This window comes from Triplophysa rosa, linkage group LG5 (assembly GCF_024868665.1).
Source record: "Triplophysa rosa linkage group LG5, Trosa_1v2, whole genome shotgun sequence".
NCBI lineage: Eukaryota > Metazoa > Chordata > Actinopteri > Cypriniformes > Nemacheilidae > Triplophysa > Triplophysa rosa.
Genome location: NC_079894.1, coordinates 1,999,557 through 2,018,026, shown reverse-complemented (window position 1 = coordinate 2,018,026; position 18,470 = coordinate 1,999,557). Strand labels below are relative to the sequence as shown.

The window sequence follows — 18,470 nt, the reverse complement described above, 5'->3', positions numbered from 1 at the left end:
GGTCACACTTTACCTGGATGTTTTTGATGATGTTTGTGTATCTCAGGGTATATGAGCATGGGTGCTCTCCAGGCAGCCCACTGGGCACAACAGTCCTTCGCAGCTCAGGCTGCACCGATGGCCTTCGGGATTCAGGCACCGTTGCAGGTGGCTCAGATGCTTCCTGGAGGACAGCCTGTGATCTGGGGTCAGGCCAACCTCTTCCACTCTCCAGCCACCGGCCAGCAGCAGTGGGCCTTCGTACCGGCCCAGACGGTGGGCATGGGGCCACATCCAATCCCAGCCGCTGTGCTTCAGGGCCTGGTCCCGATCGCTGCCATGCGACCCCACTCTTGTGAGCCCCCGGACACATCGTCAGCCGTCACCAGCCCGTGGCACGGCACATCTAAAGACGACCTAAGCGAGGACTCTCGGGAGGTGACAACCGTTCAGGTTACCGCCGGGCAACAGGAGGCTGCGGCAGACCCTGCACAGCCTTTCAGAAAACAGGAAGTGGACGACTGCTGCGGTGAGCTGGATTTTTCTCAGATGAGTTTGACACCAGGATCATCGATATCACCGTCCACGGCTGACTCTTGTGAGTTTTTAACGTTCATTTCCCCTCAAAGTCAATGTAAGAGATAAACAACCACAAATCGAGTCTGTTTATGTGATATACAAGGACATTTGACATATTTAAACAGAATGGTTATTTGCGTGCTTCCATTAGAGCACACTTTAAACATTCTCAGATCATGCTGGACTTGACAAACTCAGGTTAAGTTCATTCTGTCATTAAAGCAAAAAGGGACAAAACAAATATTAGGAAATTCTGTTAACGGTTTATTTACCTTTTTAAAAAGTCTTGTTGTGTCTGATTTGATTTATAGGTGCTACTCCTGGTCCTGAGCAGGACTCCACACGTGTAGCTGATGTCCCGTCAACAGCGCCATCAATCCTGAGCACAAACGACACCTCAAACCACGGAACGGAAGAATCGGTAACAACCTTGTTTGTTTTGTCTAAAGTATTTTTTTAAATTAAAGGAACAATACGGGGTTTTTAGGAGGATCTATTGACAGAAATGCAATATAATACACGGAACTATTTCTTCAGGGTTGTATAAAGACCTCACGTAATGAAGCGTTATTCATTGTTTGGACTGAGAGATTCGTTGCGAATCTATAATACAACAATAAATCAAAGTAAATCAAATACTGCGCTTTTTGTACTTAAATATGTTTTTGTTGAATGTCGGTTTTTGTTACTACTCTCACGGGTCTTTTATAAGCTTTTCTGATCTGTATCGGAATTTGCTCTCATTTTCATTTTCAGTCCAGTTCTTAGTAAAGTTTTTTTGTATTTGTATTTTTGCAATTCAACCATAGAAAGTAATGTTGATCTCAGCCATGCTTTATGAATATTTGTATAATCAGGCCAAAAACACACTGACAAAGGAGATAAGAGCAGCTAAGAGAAGCTACTCTGAAAAGCTGAAGAACCAGTTTTCAGCCAACGACCCTGCATCGGTGTGGAAAGGCCTGAAAGACATTACCAACTACAAGCCATCATCCCCTCAGTCTATGGGTAATCAACGACTGGCTGACGACCTGAACGACTTCTATTGTCGTTTTGAAATGCAGAGTCTCACCCTTCACACCCGCCCTGACCCTATCTCTGCAATACCATTAACACCTCCTCTTGACACTCAACCTGCACTTAAGATCTGCGAAGAGGATGTGTGCCAGCTTTTCCGCAAACAAAAGATCAGAAAAGCACCAGGCCCAGACAATGTCTCACCCTCCTGCCTGAAAGTCTGTGCGGAGCAGCTGTCGCCCATCTTCACTAATATTTTTAACGGATCTTTGGAGCAGTGTGAAGTCCCTTCATGCTTCAAACGCTCCACCATCATCCCTGTACAGAAGAAACCCAAAATTTCTGGACTTAATGACTACAGGCCTGTTGCTTTAACATCTGTGGTCATGAAGTCATTTGAGAGACTTGTACTGGCCCACCTGAAGGACATCACCAGACCACTTCTTGATCCCCTCCAGTTTGCTTACCGAGCAAACAGGTCTGTGGACGATGCAGTAAACATGGGACTGCATTACATCCTACAACACCTAGACAGACCAGGGACTTTCGTCAGGATCCTGTTTGTAGACTTCAGCTCAGCCTTCAACACCATAATCCCAGACCTCCTCCTGCCCAAGCTTTCCCAGCTCTCTGTGCCAACCTCTACCTGTCAGTGGATTATTAACTTCCTGTCGAACAGGCAGCAGCTAGTGAGGTTGGGAAAATTTAAATCCAGCACATGTACCATCAGCACCGGAGCTCCTCAAGGATGTGTTCTTTCTCCACTGCTATTTTCACTCTACACAAACGAATGCACCTCTACAGACCCTTCTGTCAAACTCCTGAAGTTTGCAGATGACACCACAGTCATTGGCCTTATTCAAGATGGTGATGAATCTGCCTACAGAAAGGAGGTTGCTCAGCTGGCTGCCTGGTGTAGTCAAAACAACCTAGAGCTGAATGCATTCAAGACAGTGGAGATGATAGTGGATTTCAGAAGGAACCCTCCATCACTTCCTCCCCTCACCATCCTGGACAGCACTGTGGATACTGTGGAGTCATTCAGGTTCCTGGGCTCCACCATCTCTCAGGACCTGAAGTGGGAGTCCCACATAGACTCCATTGTAAAGAAGGCCCAGCAGAGGTTATACTTCCTCCGTCAATTGAGGAAGTTCAACCTACCACAGGAGCTACTGACCCAGTTCTACTCAGTGGTCATCGAATCTGTTCTGTGCACTTCAATTACTGTTTGGTATGGCTCGGCCACCAAATCAGACCTACGAAGACTACAACGGACAGTTCGTAGTGCTGAGAAAATTATTGGTGCTCCTCTGCCCACACTTCAGGACCTGTACGATTCCAGAGTGAAAAACAGGGCAAGAAAAATCATCATTGACTCCACACACCCAGCACACAAACTCTTTGATCTGCTGCCCTCTGGCCGGCGCTTTAGAGCACCAAACACCAGGACTTCCAGACACAGAAGCAGCTTCTTCCCCCAGGCAATCTCCCTCCTAAACAGATAACTGCTCCTTAAGAGCAATATTCCACTTCCACTACTCCTATAGTGTGCACTATAGTGCCTTATTATATCTACAGCTTATGTATACATGTATATAACACTTACTAAATTATCCATTTGCACAAGTGTACATACAATCTGTTAATATGTATATTCTACTATATACTACCCTGTACAATGTCTCTTATATGTTATTATCCCCCATTTTCTGTAAAATAGTCTTTATTTTATATATGCACAATTTAGAATCTTTTAGACTGTAAATCTTATTATATTGTATTGTCATTGTGTTGAATGTCTGTACTAGAAGCTTCCAACACCAAAGAAAATTCCTTGTGTGTGCAAGCACACTTGGCAATAAAGCTCTTCTGATTCTGAATCTGATTCTGATATTTCAATAATAATGCCTTGAGCGTGGCACATACATTGGGTGACGGCACAACCTACTGATCAAACTAAACATGAATGTGTTATACCATAGAAAAAGACTGTCAGACAGATTTCATCTCAATGTCTCTGTATTACAGAAGGTCTCTTCTCAACCTCTCATCACTGACGTTCAGCCAACAGACCCACCAGACTCTTCCCAGCCAGATGTCTGAGTACAGATGACTTCTGGATACGTTTCCCTTCATTCCTCAAGGTCCGATAGTGACCCAATGATCTGTCACACTTTCTTTAAACCACCTCGGAGGAACGCTTTATTGCTTAGAAGTTTCTCTTCCATAGCTCAGAGGCGTCATGACAATCTTCTGCCGTGTCTTCTTCTAAAATGCCTCAGAAGAAATTTGTGGAGCAATTTGAGTTCATACTGAATCCTCTGAGACTTTATTTGATTTTAGACTTTGACACGGAGAACTTAGAGTTCACCCAAAAATAAAAGGATTTACTCCCCCTCTTGTCGTTTTGACTTTCTTTACATTCGTTCAAGATGTTTTAAGGAAAGCTGGTAACCGAACGGCACTGGACCCCATTCACTTCTTCACCAATGCAAGTGAATCGGCTCCAGTTGACAACATTCTTCATGTTTACTTTTTAACGTGCGGAAATTTCGGACTCAATGTGCAATGGCCTTAAGTCTTGTGTTCTGCTCTGCTGTCAATCCCACAATCCCCTGTGCGAGCCTGTCGCATCTAGTTTTTGCCCATGAAACATGAAGATGACACGTTTCATGATGAATGTGCCAGTCTGTGAGAACTGTGTCATCTAAAGCCATGTATGTATTTGTCTATCTTCAGGAAGAGTCTGGACGTGCAGGACAGCGCTGAGAGACCACAGTAACCCTGTAGTGAGCTCTGTGGAATATTTCACAAGTGGCTGAAGGTTCATTTTCGTCTGAAGAATGAGTTTTTATTGGAATAAAGCGCAACTTTACTTAGAGAAGGACTTTCTACCAGCTGCCAACCATTCAAAAACTAAGGAAATTCAATATTTGTTCTCTTAATAATACGCAGCTGTCACAGAACATTGGCGCAGTGTGATCTGACCGGGACTACACAATTGGTCAAATTGTGTTTTTTAAGTCTACAGAGACTGCAAAACCATTCTAATGCTCATAGATTTAAGGTCGTGTTTGCTGTGACCAGAAGTGGGTTTCACTTTAACCGTGAAGCTGTGCATTTGAAATATGGAGATGCCAAAAACTTCAACTTTTCTTTTTTTATGGAGGGTTGTGCTAAGAAACAACTGGAGGACAAATGTTCTTGTTTGGATTTTCCAGCTTTTATACCGTACAATGATACTATGAAATAAAGAAAAGTGACTTTTTACTATCTAAGTGTATTGTGAGACCATATGGTTTGGAAAACGTCAGCTGGATTTCAAAGAGGTTTTGCACCATGAGATTTGCTCTTGTCAATGTTGAAAGCTCGGTGTGGTTCATAACAGCAATATTGTGTGTTTATATCTGTAACTCTTGGGGGTTAATGTTTGCATTCTGTATGATGCCATCAAAGCAGAGGTCTGCAGATTCAAGAACAGTGTCATTGCTAAAGTGTCTGGATATTGTCAACGTTGAAGTGTCAGAAATTGTTTGAATATGTCCGGTCTTAAACATTTATATATTTTCATTTTTTCCCTTCAGTTTTGTTGTTGTATTGCAGTAATCTTCTCTCGTCACTCTTTTCGTTGAGACGTTCTTGAAGCAATGAAGTGCCGTTTTTAGTTTTGCCCTCCACAGATCAGATCAGCGTGTTTACTTTGCCTTATATAAGAAAGGAAAAGACAAAAGAAAATATGAATATATGTTAATATTTGGGATTAAGAAAAAAAGCGGTTCGGTTGTTAAAAATACGTGTGCACGGGCTGTGACATTCATAGAGCTGTGCTGTCGGGAGCTTTTCTGAGAATATTAGCAAAGCGACTGAAATAAATGAAAAACTGACATCTGATGTGTGTTATTGGGTCAATTTGCTTAGGTTTACATCATGGGATAGATATGTTTCTTATGTTTTTGATATATGATTTTGCCAGTGCCATTGATGTACTGGTCTAATGTAAACATCTGTGATTACGAGTAAATCTGTCAAGAACATGTCCAGTTCGTTTTTGTTTCTTAATACAAAACTGAATAACAGGCACATTGCAAAGTACTCATGGTTATATAATTGTATTTATGCTGATTACTAAACTAAAAATGTACTAAAAATACAAAGATGGCATATTGACACAGTAAACACAATACAATGACAGGTATAAATGAAATCCTTTGAATTATGGTCATGAGAATTTGTGTGAAAATGTGCGTATCCTCATGACAATAATATAATACTGAATAACATAATGTATTTTGGAGGAAAAAGTGCACTACGTGTTACTGTAAGAGTCACTGCACAGATCATTCTTGATTGTTTTCATATCATTTATATTTCGTCTTAGCAGTTTGTACTCATTTGTATCTTGTCTGAGGTGTAAGTGTTGAACAGTTTGAAGCGCATAGTAAACCTGCCACCAGGTCATGTGATGTCACAAATAAAACACCATAAGATTGATACATACTGTCATGATTATAACCCATCCTCAATGAATATGTCTCTGAACAGGAAGTACTTGCTCGTTGCGCAAATTAATAGAAAGCTATGAAATTATTTTCAACTGCATTGTGCTATTTTTATATCAAAATATAAAATAAATGGTCCGATAAAAGATCATATCTTTTACACGCACACGTAAATGTATATCCAAGTGGGCTAAATTGATTTTTTTTTTCAAAAACAATATTGTCCAGACCTCCGTTTGAAAGACAATATTAAAAGTGCTGCTCAGTGTAAATAAGAAGACTGATGTTTAGCTGGAAGTCCAACGGTTACTTTAAACGCAGTTCAAACAAACACAATCTATTGATTCTCTCTGTTGAGTTTGAGATGAAGCAACTCATTTGCGAGAAGTGAAGGCTTGAAATAACAAACCTTCTCAAGGCTTCTAGATTTCTTCTACCCATTAAGAACACATTACAGGACACAGTGTTGTCCAAATCTTCTGTAAGTTTGCTGATTAAAAATCGTTGCAATATTGCACAGGAATGATAATACCAAAAATCGATGTGCTGGCTGAAATGTTTTAGGTCATATGTGATGTGTACAACAGAACGGCAGTGTTGAATGTGTTGATGTTGGTACGGATGAGGGGAGGGGCTGATGGGAAGGTTGAGTGTTTTACAGTCTGTCACTGTGTTCTCTACTCGAGTCCGTCTTGGTGCTTTGCAAAAATGCTGTGTTTTCTGACAGCAAATTCAGCTTTCAGCAAAGCAACTCTTTGTCTGGCTTTTATATGGTAGGATTATTTATTCATTTTGTATCTCTGCAGTTGGATGGGTGACTTTGCTTATCTTACCAGTGCTGTTTTCAGGCTTGCAAATGTGTTCATTCATTACACTCTTTCAGTTTATTTGATGGATAATTACTATGATATTTTGGGAATAATATGGAGATGTCTTATTCTTTGGTTCGAGCCATAATGTTGATAAAACAAATTCACCGTATGAGCAAAATGTGTGTTTTGCAAATTATCAAAAATGATTTTACCAACGCTCAGAAGGGTGCTTGCGATCTTAATCTATCGCGTCCCTTCTTGTTGATTTTCTTTTGAAATCTTCATATGTCAGTGCTGTAATAGTGTGCAGTTCAGGGAACAGGGACGCTCCGAAAGTCCCTCTAAAGCCTGTGGACTGTTTACTGTCTGAATGGTCTTCATGGACACGCTGTGACCCCTGCCTGAAGAAAAGAGTGAGTGATCACCATACTGTGCACAAAATACTGAAATGAGTACCCTGTTGAAAAAAACTGCACATGCTGGGTCAGGTATGTTTTGATGCTGGTTTGACCAGCTTAAACCAGCACATGACCATCTTAAACCAGCACATGACCATCTTAAACCAGCACATGATCATCTTAAACCAGCACACGATCATCTTAAACCAGCACATGACCATCTTAAACCAGCACATGACCATCTTAAACCAGCACACGATCATCTTAAACCAGCACACAACCATCTTAAACCAGCACACGACCATCTTAAACCAGCACACGACCATCTTAAACCAGCACATGACCATCTTAAACCAGCACATGGCCAGCTTAAACCAGCACATGGCCATCTTAAACCAGCACATGGCCATCTTAAACCAGCACATGACCATCTTAAACCAGCACATGGCCATCTTAAACCAGAACAAACCAGGAAACCAGCATCAAAACATACCAAACCAGCATATGCTGTTTTTTTCAACAGGGTAGACGATGTATTTACATTACACAATTTATGAAAACTGAAATAATCTTCTCAGATTAGATCAAACGCTGATCAAATGAGTTCATTAAAGCCTCTTTGTTTCTCTCTTTATTTTCAGTATCGATATGCCACGCTGACTCGGCCATCTGAGTTTGGAGGAGAATCGTGTGAGAATCACGGCAGACAGGAGGAGTCGTGCACTCCTCCATCACAATACTCCTGTCAGAAACCAGCTCCTCCATGTCAGGGTTTCCGCTGTACCACCACAGGTGTTCATCACCGCACAATTGTCCCCACCAAAACCAATACAACTTATATCTTTTATAGGTATCAGTTGTGTCTTTCCGTATCTCCGCTGTCCTTCTGAAACTTCGGATGTCCAACTCTGTTGAAGAAAACAGCTGCTGGTTTGGTATGTTTTCATGCTGGTTTGCTGGTTTAAGCTGGTCATGCGCTGGTCCATAGCTGGTTTAAGATGGTCAAACCAGCATCAAAACATACCTAACCCGCATATGCTGTTTTTTTCAACAGGGATATTTGCAATTTGCATACACTTTTAAATACTTTTTATTGGTTAGATATTTGCAAAAAAACTGTTAAAACAAACATAATGGATGACTAATAATAACGATGACAAAAGATTTTAAAAAATCGCAAAATGTGGAGATATGAGGTTTCAGAAAGACAGCAGAGATATTTAAATGCAATAACCCTTAAGATGTTGAGATAATCTAACATGTAGCTAGATTGAGGGTCATTTATCTAACTATAACTGAAAGACAGCTGAGACACAAGCAAAACATTTCATAAGAAGCTGTCATTCATATTTAAAATGATAAAGAATAGATACTCTACTACTAGTTTTGAGAGATGTGTCTCTTTTAACAGGACGCTGTGTGTTGGAGGGTCTTCGCTGTAACGGTGATGATGACTGTGGGGACGGCTCTGATGAACAGGGCTGTAAAAAAGTCCACAAAGCCTGTAATCAGCCCACTGAGGAATATTATGGAATCGAGAACCTTGCCAAAGGGTTTGACACACACACCTATCACACTTTCAATATTGACAAGCATGCATTATTTGTAAGTCAAGAAATGGATTCTTCCCAAAGAATAAAAAGATTCCGCATCCAGGCACTCTCATAGAAGTGTGGCAATATAAAAAAGCGTTATTTAAAGGATAAACGGATATGGAATCTGTAACGTGAGTAATCCAGGCAGGAAGCGGTTCCACGTGCAGTAGAATTTTAATGAAAGTAAACAAAGTAACAGAATAGTGTGAGTGGGTGTTTATATGAATACATTTGGGACACACTGCGTCTGCCATGTTTTATGGTCATGTGACCCGTATGCTCTTTGACCTTTCATGTATTAACAACAACCTACACGTGAGCGTTTATAAAAACAATAATTTAGTCACGAGAAATTAATTTATTGGCACTTACATTAAAAACGGACGCCCGCCTTAAAGTTTTCTGCTATATTTATTTGATTTTCATTTGAAATGTGACCGTTGCTCAGCTCCCGTGGCATCATGGGATAGAGACGTGTCCATCCGATCCACACTCACCAATCTCGGCGGAAGTAGTACACCATCTGGGTATTTCTCGCCTACTGTTTTTTGCATACTGAGGTTTCAGACATACTGTTCATGACTCATACTCATTTTCGCCTACTATATAGTATGGAAGTAGGACATTTCAGACGCAGCGTCGCTCATTCATATTTCCCATGATGCAACGCGAATCAACCGTCTGATTAGAATCAGCTGCAGAAGAGTGACCGTTAATGCCGCAAATGTACGTTTATACACTTATGTTTGTTCTTGTTGATAGTTATTTTCTACTTTTTGAGAATAAACAGATTAAATGTATGTTATATATAGCAGTGTTTTAGTTTAAATATATCAAGTAATTTTATTAAACGTAATAAATGTAATAGTAAATAAACGTGGCAAACATTTGTCTTGTTCTCTTTATTAAAAACGAATACAATTAACGTGACAAATAATGTAAAAGTGAACTTTACCTTTTTACAAAACAATCACCACACGGTGTAATATAAGCGTTATGATGAATGTCCGCGACAGTACTGTCAGACGCAGGATATATTACTTAAGAAATTGTTCACTCATTTTCATTCACCTCTTCCCTATATAGTGGACAATTTAGCATTCGCTATATAGAGAATAGTGAATGAGTGAAACGAGTGAGCGAATTTAGCTGCAGCTAAGGGCTTAAATACACAGGGTAACCAGAGGGCTAACAAGACGCACCTGAAACAGATCATGACAGAACAAAGACAGGGATCATGACAGAATCTTTTTATTTATTGAGAAGAATCCATTTCTTGATTTGCATTTCCCCCTTCTGGAGCACCCAAAGCATGTGGAGTTTTTTTGAGTACCAGATGCGCTCTCGTATCAGTCTATCATTATACATGCATTATTTGTGCTTTAACTCTTGTATTTAATACATCGAGAATACTGCTTACTTTAAACTAATTGTTATGAGTAGTGAAGGGCAATCATTAAAGTCTGGCCCATAGGCTTTTTAAAGCATACTTTTAGTGTAACAGTAGTCAACTTTGAGTGCGAAACTAAAGCACGTGCGCAAGTGCACCCATTGCCAACAAAACACAGACATACGACTTACCGCGTGCGGTTCATGTCTGGCATCTTATAGCACTGGGACGTTATATCCACCGTTTACATAACATCCATTCCATCACCCAAATGCAGTGAACAAACAAACACAGCTGAAATTCGCAAACGCAGTGCTCTCTCTCTCTCTTGCTCCAGCTGGTTGACATGTGCGCATGCTCCTTCTCCTGCTCTCCCTGGTTGACGCGTGGGCGTGCTCTTCCTTCTCACTCTGGCGGGTTGACGCGTGGGCGTGCTTTTCCAGTAGAATTGTCCAATAAGTGACTAAAAGACTTGTTATGAAACAGATTTTCATTTTCGAAAAAAGGTTTCCGAAACCTGTACGAAAGCTGGGGGAGTGTTTCGAGCACAGAAATACCACGTCATACGTCCAACTCGTTTTTTTGACAAGTTGACTACGTCAAGCATGAGAAGACAGCACGTTTAACAGTGTAAAGAAGTCAGAATGCACGAAACACCCTTGCACGGACGCTTTAAGTCTAACCGAGTGTCGTTTTAAATATTGTTCTGAGAAGTACATAAAAAGTAAGCTAAATGTATACCTTTTATTTTTATTCAAGCACACTTGAATAAAGTCTGACAGAATTTATTATGTGCTGTAGTTCTGCCAAACAACCTTACTTTTTTGCCAAATATATAGAAAACATTTCTTCTTCATTTCTAGAATCAACATCATGAACGGCAAACTAGAAGCAGTGGTGCTTGATAACCGCTACTATGCCGGTGGATGTCTGCCGCATTTTATCCAGGATGTTCGATACAGAAAGCCATATAACCTACAACAGTACACAATAGAGGCATGTTTTTTACACGCAATCACAGAATTGCATGTTGCTAGTTTCATGCTTCCACAGTAGGCTACTTATTTGAAAAAGTTGTTACCGTAGATGTGGCTAACAAACATTTTGATTGAAACCGTTTTCCTTTGTTTTTCCCAGACAAAAGGCTCCCTGGATTATAAAATGGAGGGGTTTGAGACATTCAGTGAATACTTCAGCAGTGAAAGCAAATCAACTCTGTCCGAGACCAGTGTTTCTATTGGAATAAAGATTCCTTCTGTGTTTGAGTTCGGTTTTAAGTACAATGACCACCACTATAAGAAATCAGCGAAGAAGATGCGGCGTTATTCTGAAATGGTACATCCTACATTTCATTCTAATCATGTTTATTGGTCAATATAATTTGAGACAGAATGTTGTTTTAAATATTTCCTGTAGGAATGTCTGTTGCAGAGTTGTTCTTGCCAAGCTATAATAAAACAAATATATGACAGTTTTGCATTGTTGACCAAACTACAGTTTTTTGTTGTAGCCCCCCCCATGATTTCATTTTCTGTAATGTCCCCAGAAAAAGAAATTTGTCCGTGCGTACTCTGAACTTGTGGTGGCACGCTATGCGTTGAAGTCCTCAAACTTGATGTTACACCCAGAATTCCTGTCCCGCCTTAATGCCCTGCCGCTGGAATACACATATGGAGAATACCGGCAACTCTACCATGACTACGGGACACATTTTGTCAAGGAGGCAACGCTCGGGGGAAACTTCGACTATACCCTCGTCCTCAATGAAGAGAAACTGGAGAAAGCGGGTACACTAACAACGATACGAAGGTTCCTCGAAATACCTATCAGGCCATAGTTTGAGCTTCTACTCAATGTATGGGTATTGTCTTCATTTGCAGGCTACACCCTCAGTGATGCTAAAACATGTGTGAATGCTGGTCTAAAACTCGGGGCCAACATAAAGGGAGTGTATGTGAGTGGAGGAGTCTCAGGTGGTGGCTGTGATGCCTTGCTAAAGGAGTTTGGAGGTGAGCCAAAGTCACGCTTCAAGTTAACGTCAAACAACTGGAGTTTGTCATTGTGGAGTCTACAAAAGATAGATAGAAAGTCACTTACTGTATATGTGTGCTACATTTCTGTTTGTTTAGGTCTTATGTGTCTACCAATGGCGTGCGTTGTTGTCTTATACATGTTTTTGCTCTTCTGCATTTTGGGGGGGGTGTCTGAGATTTTGCATGCAACTGGCAAAAGTTAAACTCTTTTAATGTTATGATCTGAAATATTCTGTTAAATTGACCGCACTGAACATACAGTTTTTCTCTCTGGTGCTTTAGAGTCCAGTAAAACTAATGAAATCGTGGAAGACGTTATTATCGTGGTGAGGGGAGGTGACAGTGAGAGTGTTTCGCGTCTAGCTGCAAAAAAACTACCAGCTCCAAGTGACATGCAGCTGTGGGGCGATGCTGTCTTCTATAATCCAGATTTTTTAAACAGGAAGGTAATCTCACTGGTGGCGCTTCCCAATACCGTGATGGTATTGATGTGGGGCTGTGGCTAAATCCATTTTTTACCATTACATTTAAATCAATTTTATTGCAATTTGACTATGGCTTCTGTAATGTCATATGTAATAATAATAATTTGTGACCCTTGACCACAAAACCAGTCATAAGGGTCAATTTTGATAAATTGAGATTTATACATCATCTGAAAGCTGAATAAATAAGCTTTCTATTGATGTATGGTTTGTTAGGATTTGTGAAAGGGAAGTGAAGTTTGTAGGGCATTTTTTGTTTTGTTTCCGGGCATTTTGGTTCGGGATTTTACAGCATCCACTCACAAAAATAAAGTTTGTATTTATTTACGGTAGGAAATGTAAAAATATCTTCATGGAACATGATCTTTACTTAATATCCCAACGATTTTTGGCATGAAAGAAAAATCGATCATTTTGACCCAAACGATGCATTGTTGGCTAATGCTACAATATACCCGTGCTACTTATGACTGGTTTTGTGGTCTACGGTCACATTTGTGTGCAGAGACAATTTACTGTATTACTGTGTATTTTCACATACACTCTTAAAAATAAAGATGCTTCACGATGCCATAGAAGAACCTTTTTGGTCTAAATGGTTCCATAAAGAACTCCAACATCCGAAGAACCTTTCTGTTTCACAAATGGTTCTTTTTGGCGAAAATGGTTCTTTAGATTATAAAAAAGGTAACCCTGTTAAAAAAAACAGCATATGCTGGTTAGGTATGTTTTGATGCTGATTTAAGATGGTCATGTGCTGGTCCATAGCTGGTCATGTGCTGGTCCATAGCTGGTTTAAGATGGTCAAACCAGCATCAAAACATACCTAACCCAGAATATGCTGTTTTTTTCAACAGGGAATAAAGAGATGATTCTTTAAAGAACCCTTGACTGAATGGTTCTCTGTTGAACCAACATGGTTCTTCTATGGCATCGCTGTGAAGAACCTTTTAAGCACCTTATATTTAAGAGCGTAGGGTGGGGTGATTGGGGTTTTTGTTGTTTGGGGCTTTTAGGAAGCTCTTAAAAAGGTTTTATTTGAATGCTTATCCTGCTAGCTATAGGCTGGTTTCGTGGGTGGTGTGGTGTGCTGTTTAAAGGTCAGGGCCTGAGCTGAGGTCTCCACATTGTCCCAATAATAAGTGGTGTCATACACTGAAAGAATTCACACAAACAGCCAAAAAGCACTTCAAACATCTTGTGCAGTATATATCCCCAGTCTGAAACATGCGCTACCCTAAAAATGAAGTCATTATTCTCATTCTCCGTGGCCAAAAGTGAGTGACAAGTCTTTTTGACAATGCTGTAATGTTATCACGTTGTGACGTTTTCAACAGGTGGAACCGCTGTACGAGCTGGTGTCGGCACGAGACTTCTCCAGCGCTAACATTCTGAAGAAGAACCTGAGAAGATCTCTGGCCGAGTACATGAGAGAAATCAGTTCCTGCCAGTGCTCTCCCTGTCTCAATAACGGCGTGCCGGTCCTCAAAGGTGAGATCAGTAACTTACAGATGAGCTGTGAGATGATGTGGCGAAGAGTCACAGTGGAAGGTTAAACTCCGAAGGTTATTGTTAAAGAAAAACTCCAGCGCACATGAAGGAAGAGATCTGTATTTTTTTTGCATTGATATTGGGTGTCAAAGTTGAACTTTTTTACAGATTGAATATACACTCACCTAAAGGATTATTAGGAACACCATACTAATACGGTGTTTGACCCCCTTTCGCCTTCAGAACTGCCTTAATTCTACGTGGCATTGATTCAACAAGGTGCTGAAAGCATTCTTTAGAAATGTTGGCCCATATTGATAGGATAGCATCTTGCAGTTGATGGAGATTTGTGGGATGCACATCCAGGGCACGAAGCTCCCGTTCCACCACATCCCAAAGATGTTCTATCGGGTTGAGATCTGGTGACTGTGGGGGCCATTCTAGTACAGTGAACTCATTGTCATGTTCAAGAAACCAATTTGAAATGATTCGAGCTTTGTGACATGGTGCATTATCCTGCTGGAAGTAGCCATTAGAGGATGGGTACATGGTGGTCATAAAGGGATGGACATGGTCAGAAACAATGCTCAGGTAGGCCGTGGCATTTAAACGATGCCCAATTGGCACTAAGGGGCCTAAAGTGTGCCAAGAAAACATCCCCCACACCATTACACCACCACCACCAGCCTGCACAGTGGTAACAAGGCATGATGGATCCATGTTCTCATTCTGTTTACGCCAAATTCTGACTCTACCATTTGAATGTCTCAACAGAAATCGAGACTCATCAGACCAGGCAACATTTTTCCAGTCTTCAACTGTCCAATTTTGGTGAGCTCGTGCAAATTGTAGCCTCTTTTTCCTATTTGTAGTGGAGATGAGTGGTACCCGGTGGGGTCTTCTGCTGTTGTAGCCCATCTGCCTCAAGGTTGTGCGTGTTGTGGCTTCACAAATGCTTTGCTGCATACCTCGGTTGTAACGAGTGGTTATTTCAGTCAAAGTTGCTCTTCTATCAGCTTGAATCAGTCGGCCCATTCTCCTCTGACCTCTAGCATCAACAAGGCATTTTCGCCCACAGGACTGCCGCATACTGGATGTTTTTCCCTTTTCACACCATTCTTTGTAAACCCTAGAAATGGTTGTGCGTGAAAATCCCAGTAACTGAGCAGATTGTGAAATACTCAGACCGGCCCGTCTGGCACCAACAACCATGCCACGCTCAAAATTGCTTAAATCACCTTTCTTTCCCATTCTGACATTCAGTTTGGAGTTCAGGAGATTGTCTTGACCAGGACCACACCCCTAAATGCATTGAAGCAACTGCCATGTGATTGGTTGATTAGATAATTGCATTAATGAGAAATTGAACAGGTGTTCCTAATAATCCTTTAGGTGAGTGTATGTTGGCTTTACAGTGAGACACTAGTTAAGTCTTCAAAAGTTTTTCCAGAATGTACTCCACAAACCAGATTGTCGCCCTGTGATCAGGTTAAAGATCTAAATGTTGATATCGTAAGAGCTGCCAGTTTACAGAATGATCGTTACTCCTGTACCCTGACCAGTGTTGGGCAAGTTACTCTGAAAAAGTAATGAATTACTAGTTACTAATTACATATTCAATCGTGTAATTAGATTACTATACAAATTACTCTCCAAAAAGTATTTAATTACTTATTACTAATTACTTAGTAATAGCCTATATCAACCGTGATTAGTTCAAGGATAGACATGAAACGGCTCTTTTAATTCATTCGAATAAATAACATAAAACGACATAAAGTAGTATTATTAATTACAAATGTGAGAATTATACATTAAAGCACAGATTTTAAAGTTAGACTTCCACTATTGCGCACACATATGTTACACACAGTATTTCGTTTAATTACATCAGTAAGTAACTGTAATTAAATTACACACTTTTTCAAGGGGAAAGTAATTAAATTACAGTAACTAATTACTTAGTAACTAGTTACACCCAACACTGACCGTGACAAAAATAAAAGTCAAGTCAAACGTTTTTTTGTTTAATTATAGTTATGTGTTTTGTTATTAGGCACAAGGTGTCTGTGCATTTGTCCACCCGGTTTCAAAGGCGTGAGCTGTGAGATCACCCAGAGAAAAGGTGCGTCTGTGTGTCACGTGACTGTTGTAATATTATGGTTTCACTGCTTTCATGCTGTACGTCTTTAAAGCTCATTGTCATGGGTTTTGGTTTGTGCCAATGTGCCCTCTTGCCAAGCCGACACTTGTGCACAATTCACAGAAGACTACTATAAGGTCTATGTGACATTATGACACCCAAGTGTACACTCCGAGGAGGAGCGCAAGAGCTCAGCATGGCATTTGACTTGCTCTGACAGCAGTGTATGTTTGCATGCACTGTCTGCATTGTTTCACAACCAGATAATTCGATTATGCAAATCAAGTAATGCTTATAACACCATCAAAAGTTTGAATGCAATTTTCAAATTCTGTCCGAATGCGGTCAATAAACGCAGTTTATACAGTAAATGCAATTCTTATGTTTGTTTGACATCGTCATGGACTACGTTTATGATGTTGGATTATATATGTATTATCATGTTGATATTATATTTTATTTACAAACACGCCCAGCATTGGCAGTAGATGCCAGTTGGAGTTGCTGGTCTTCGTGGTCCGCCTGTACAGGGAGAACCCAGCACCGGACACGCCAGTGTGACAATCCGGCCCCGCAGAGCGGCGGGATGACCTGTCTGGGACCTCAAGAGGAATCTGCCGATTGCATCTGAACTACACGCCACCATTTCTCACGCCACTGTGAACTTGTGATTTGAAAAGACATTTAATAAAGTCACACAATGAAACATTGTTGAGTCCTGTCCATCGTACATTAATGAATACATGTATGTGTGCTTGTATTGTTTTTTGTTTAGCGCGGCTGAAATCCACTTGTTCTACATACACTGAATTTTACACGATGACCCGCTCACACTACACCGTAAGCGATGTACTGTATACTGGAGACTTCCGGCAACACAAGCGACAGCAATCGTTGGCGAGCGGATGGGCCTGTTGAAAAAAACAGTATATGCTGTATGTAGGTATGTTTGATGCTGGTTTGACCAAGGGCCTGTTTCAATAAGGAGGTTCAACCAACTCTAGGTGAAACCTTGAACTCAAGAGTTATTTTACTTAGAAATGAGAAACTTTGAGTTTTTGGTTTCAGAACAGCTGATTTGAGTTAGTTCAGTTTACTCTGGGTAGACTTACCCTGGGTTAAGCGCGTCACCACGACTATAAAAAGCCATCATCAATGGAGCTCCGATATTACGATTCACCATGGCAACGGCACCAAAAAAAAGCAACATGGCGGCAGAAAGCACTTTCCGCACTGCATACAGTGGATTTACTGATGTCCTGAAAATGACTTAAGTTTAAATTGATACCAATAAACAAACAAACAAACTAATCATTAAATGAATGAAACAACAGAAATAAAACAGAAATAATAAAAAAAACTGTGTGTTCTCACTCGCCATGAGTGCTCTAGTTACACGAATGAGACGTCATGGTGTATAGGACACCTGTAGGGCGTCAGACTCTCGTGCAAAGTTAGACTGATCGTCGGTTCGAACCCTGCTCTGAGAAGATTGCAGTTGGAATGGCTGCACGTCAAAATTACTTGTTTATTTTATCGCTTCATTTCTGTATGTATGTCTGTATTTATTAATTTCTTTATTCATGCACTTTATTTATACACTTTATTAAGTCATTTCTCATCGTCCATAGAAAATGATGCTCTGATGTAATACACGTACGGTGGCTGATGTTGTTGATGTAAGAATGGATGAGATATATTTTGATATATCTAATTCACTGTGAAGAAAAATGGTAGTTTTAATAAAAATGCACAGGGAAATGAGAAAATTCCATTCGGGTCCTAAATTGCTGAAATGAAAGTACATCCCTAAGAATAAATGCAGCCTCTTCATGAATCCTCTATAAAAGCACACATGACATATAAATCACTGAGATGGTCTGTGTGTGATCAAAATGTGTGCCATGAATGACTGTATTAATGAATGAGTTACACCACTTGCGCTTTAAAAGGGGAGGAGATGGAAATAAACTCTGGGTTTACCAAAGAAAACCTGCTCCCGACCAGGTTAGGTTCACAGAGTAAGTTACTATGGTTACTGACTCTGAG

General features: G+C 40.5%; 2 protein-coding genes across 6 annotated transcripts in view; both read left to right on the top strand.

The window, feature by feature from the left end:
• dab1b (DAB adaptor protein 1b) overlaps window positions 1–6,085 on the top strand; it is a 33,517-nt gene extending 27,432 nt beyond the window's left edge. For 4 of the 5 annotated variants that reach the window (XM_057333061.1, XM_057333060.1, XM_057333062.1 and 1 more), the window contains 4 exons: window positions 47–577; window positions 870–979; window positions 3,604–3,719; window positions 4,315–6,085. In XM_057333061.1, the coding sequence (XP_057189044.1) occupies window positions 47–577; window positions 870–979; window positions 3,604–3,678 (716 nt within the window). In that variant the 3' untranslated portion in view covers window positions 3,679–3,719; window positions 4,315–6,085. The remainder of the gene's footprint in view (window positions 1–46; window positions 578–869; window positions 980–3,603; window positions 3,720–4,314) is intronic. The other variant, XM_057333064.1, reaches the window with a different exon arrangement.
• A 697-nt stretch (window positions 6,086–6,782) lies between these two features.
• c8b (complement component 8, beta polypeptide) lies at window positions 6,783–17,072 on the top strand. The gene is made up of 12 exons (XM_057333052.1): window positions 6,783–6,847; window positions 7,179–7,299; window positions 7,926–8,076; window positions 8,696–8,837; window positions 11,133–11,265; window positions 11,407–11,604; window positions 11,816–12,056; window positions 12,150–12,278; window positions 12,585–12,748; window positions 14,125–14,278; window positions 16,335–16,403; window positions 16,898–17,072. Exons 1-12 carry the CDS (start codon window positions 6,783–6,785, stop codon window positions 17,050–17,052), a joined length of 1,722 nt encoding a protein of 573 aa, XP_057189035.1. The 3' UTR covers window positions 17,053–17,072.
• The last annotated feature ends 1,398 nt before the right edge of the window (window positions 17,073–18,470 follow it).

Excerpts from the sequence above, each read along its gene's own strand:
- c8b (XM_057333052.1), top strand. The coding sequence starts at position 6,783 with ATGCTGTGTTTTCTGACAGCAAATTCAGCTTTCAGCAAAGCAACTCTT. Across the intron at positions 6,848-7,178 it reads CTTTGTCTGGCTTTTATATG|TGCTGTAATAGTGTGCAGTT; the intron begins GTAGGATTATTT and ends TTCATATGTCAG. Across the intron at positions 16,404-16,897 it reads TGAGATCACCCAGAGAAAAG|CATTGGCAGTAGATGCCAGT; the intron begins GTGCGTCTGTGT and ends AAACACGCCCAG.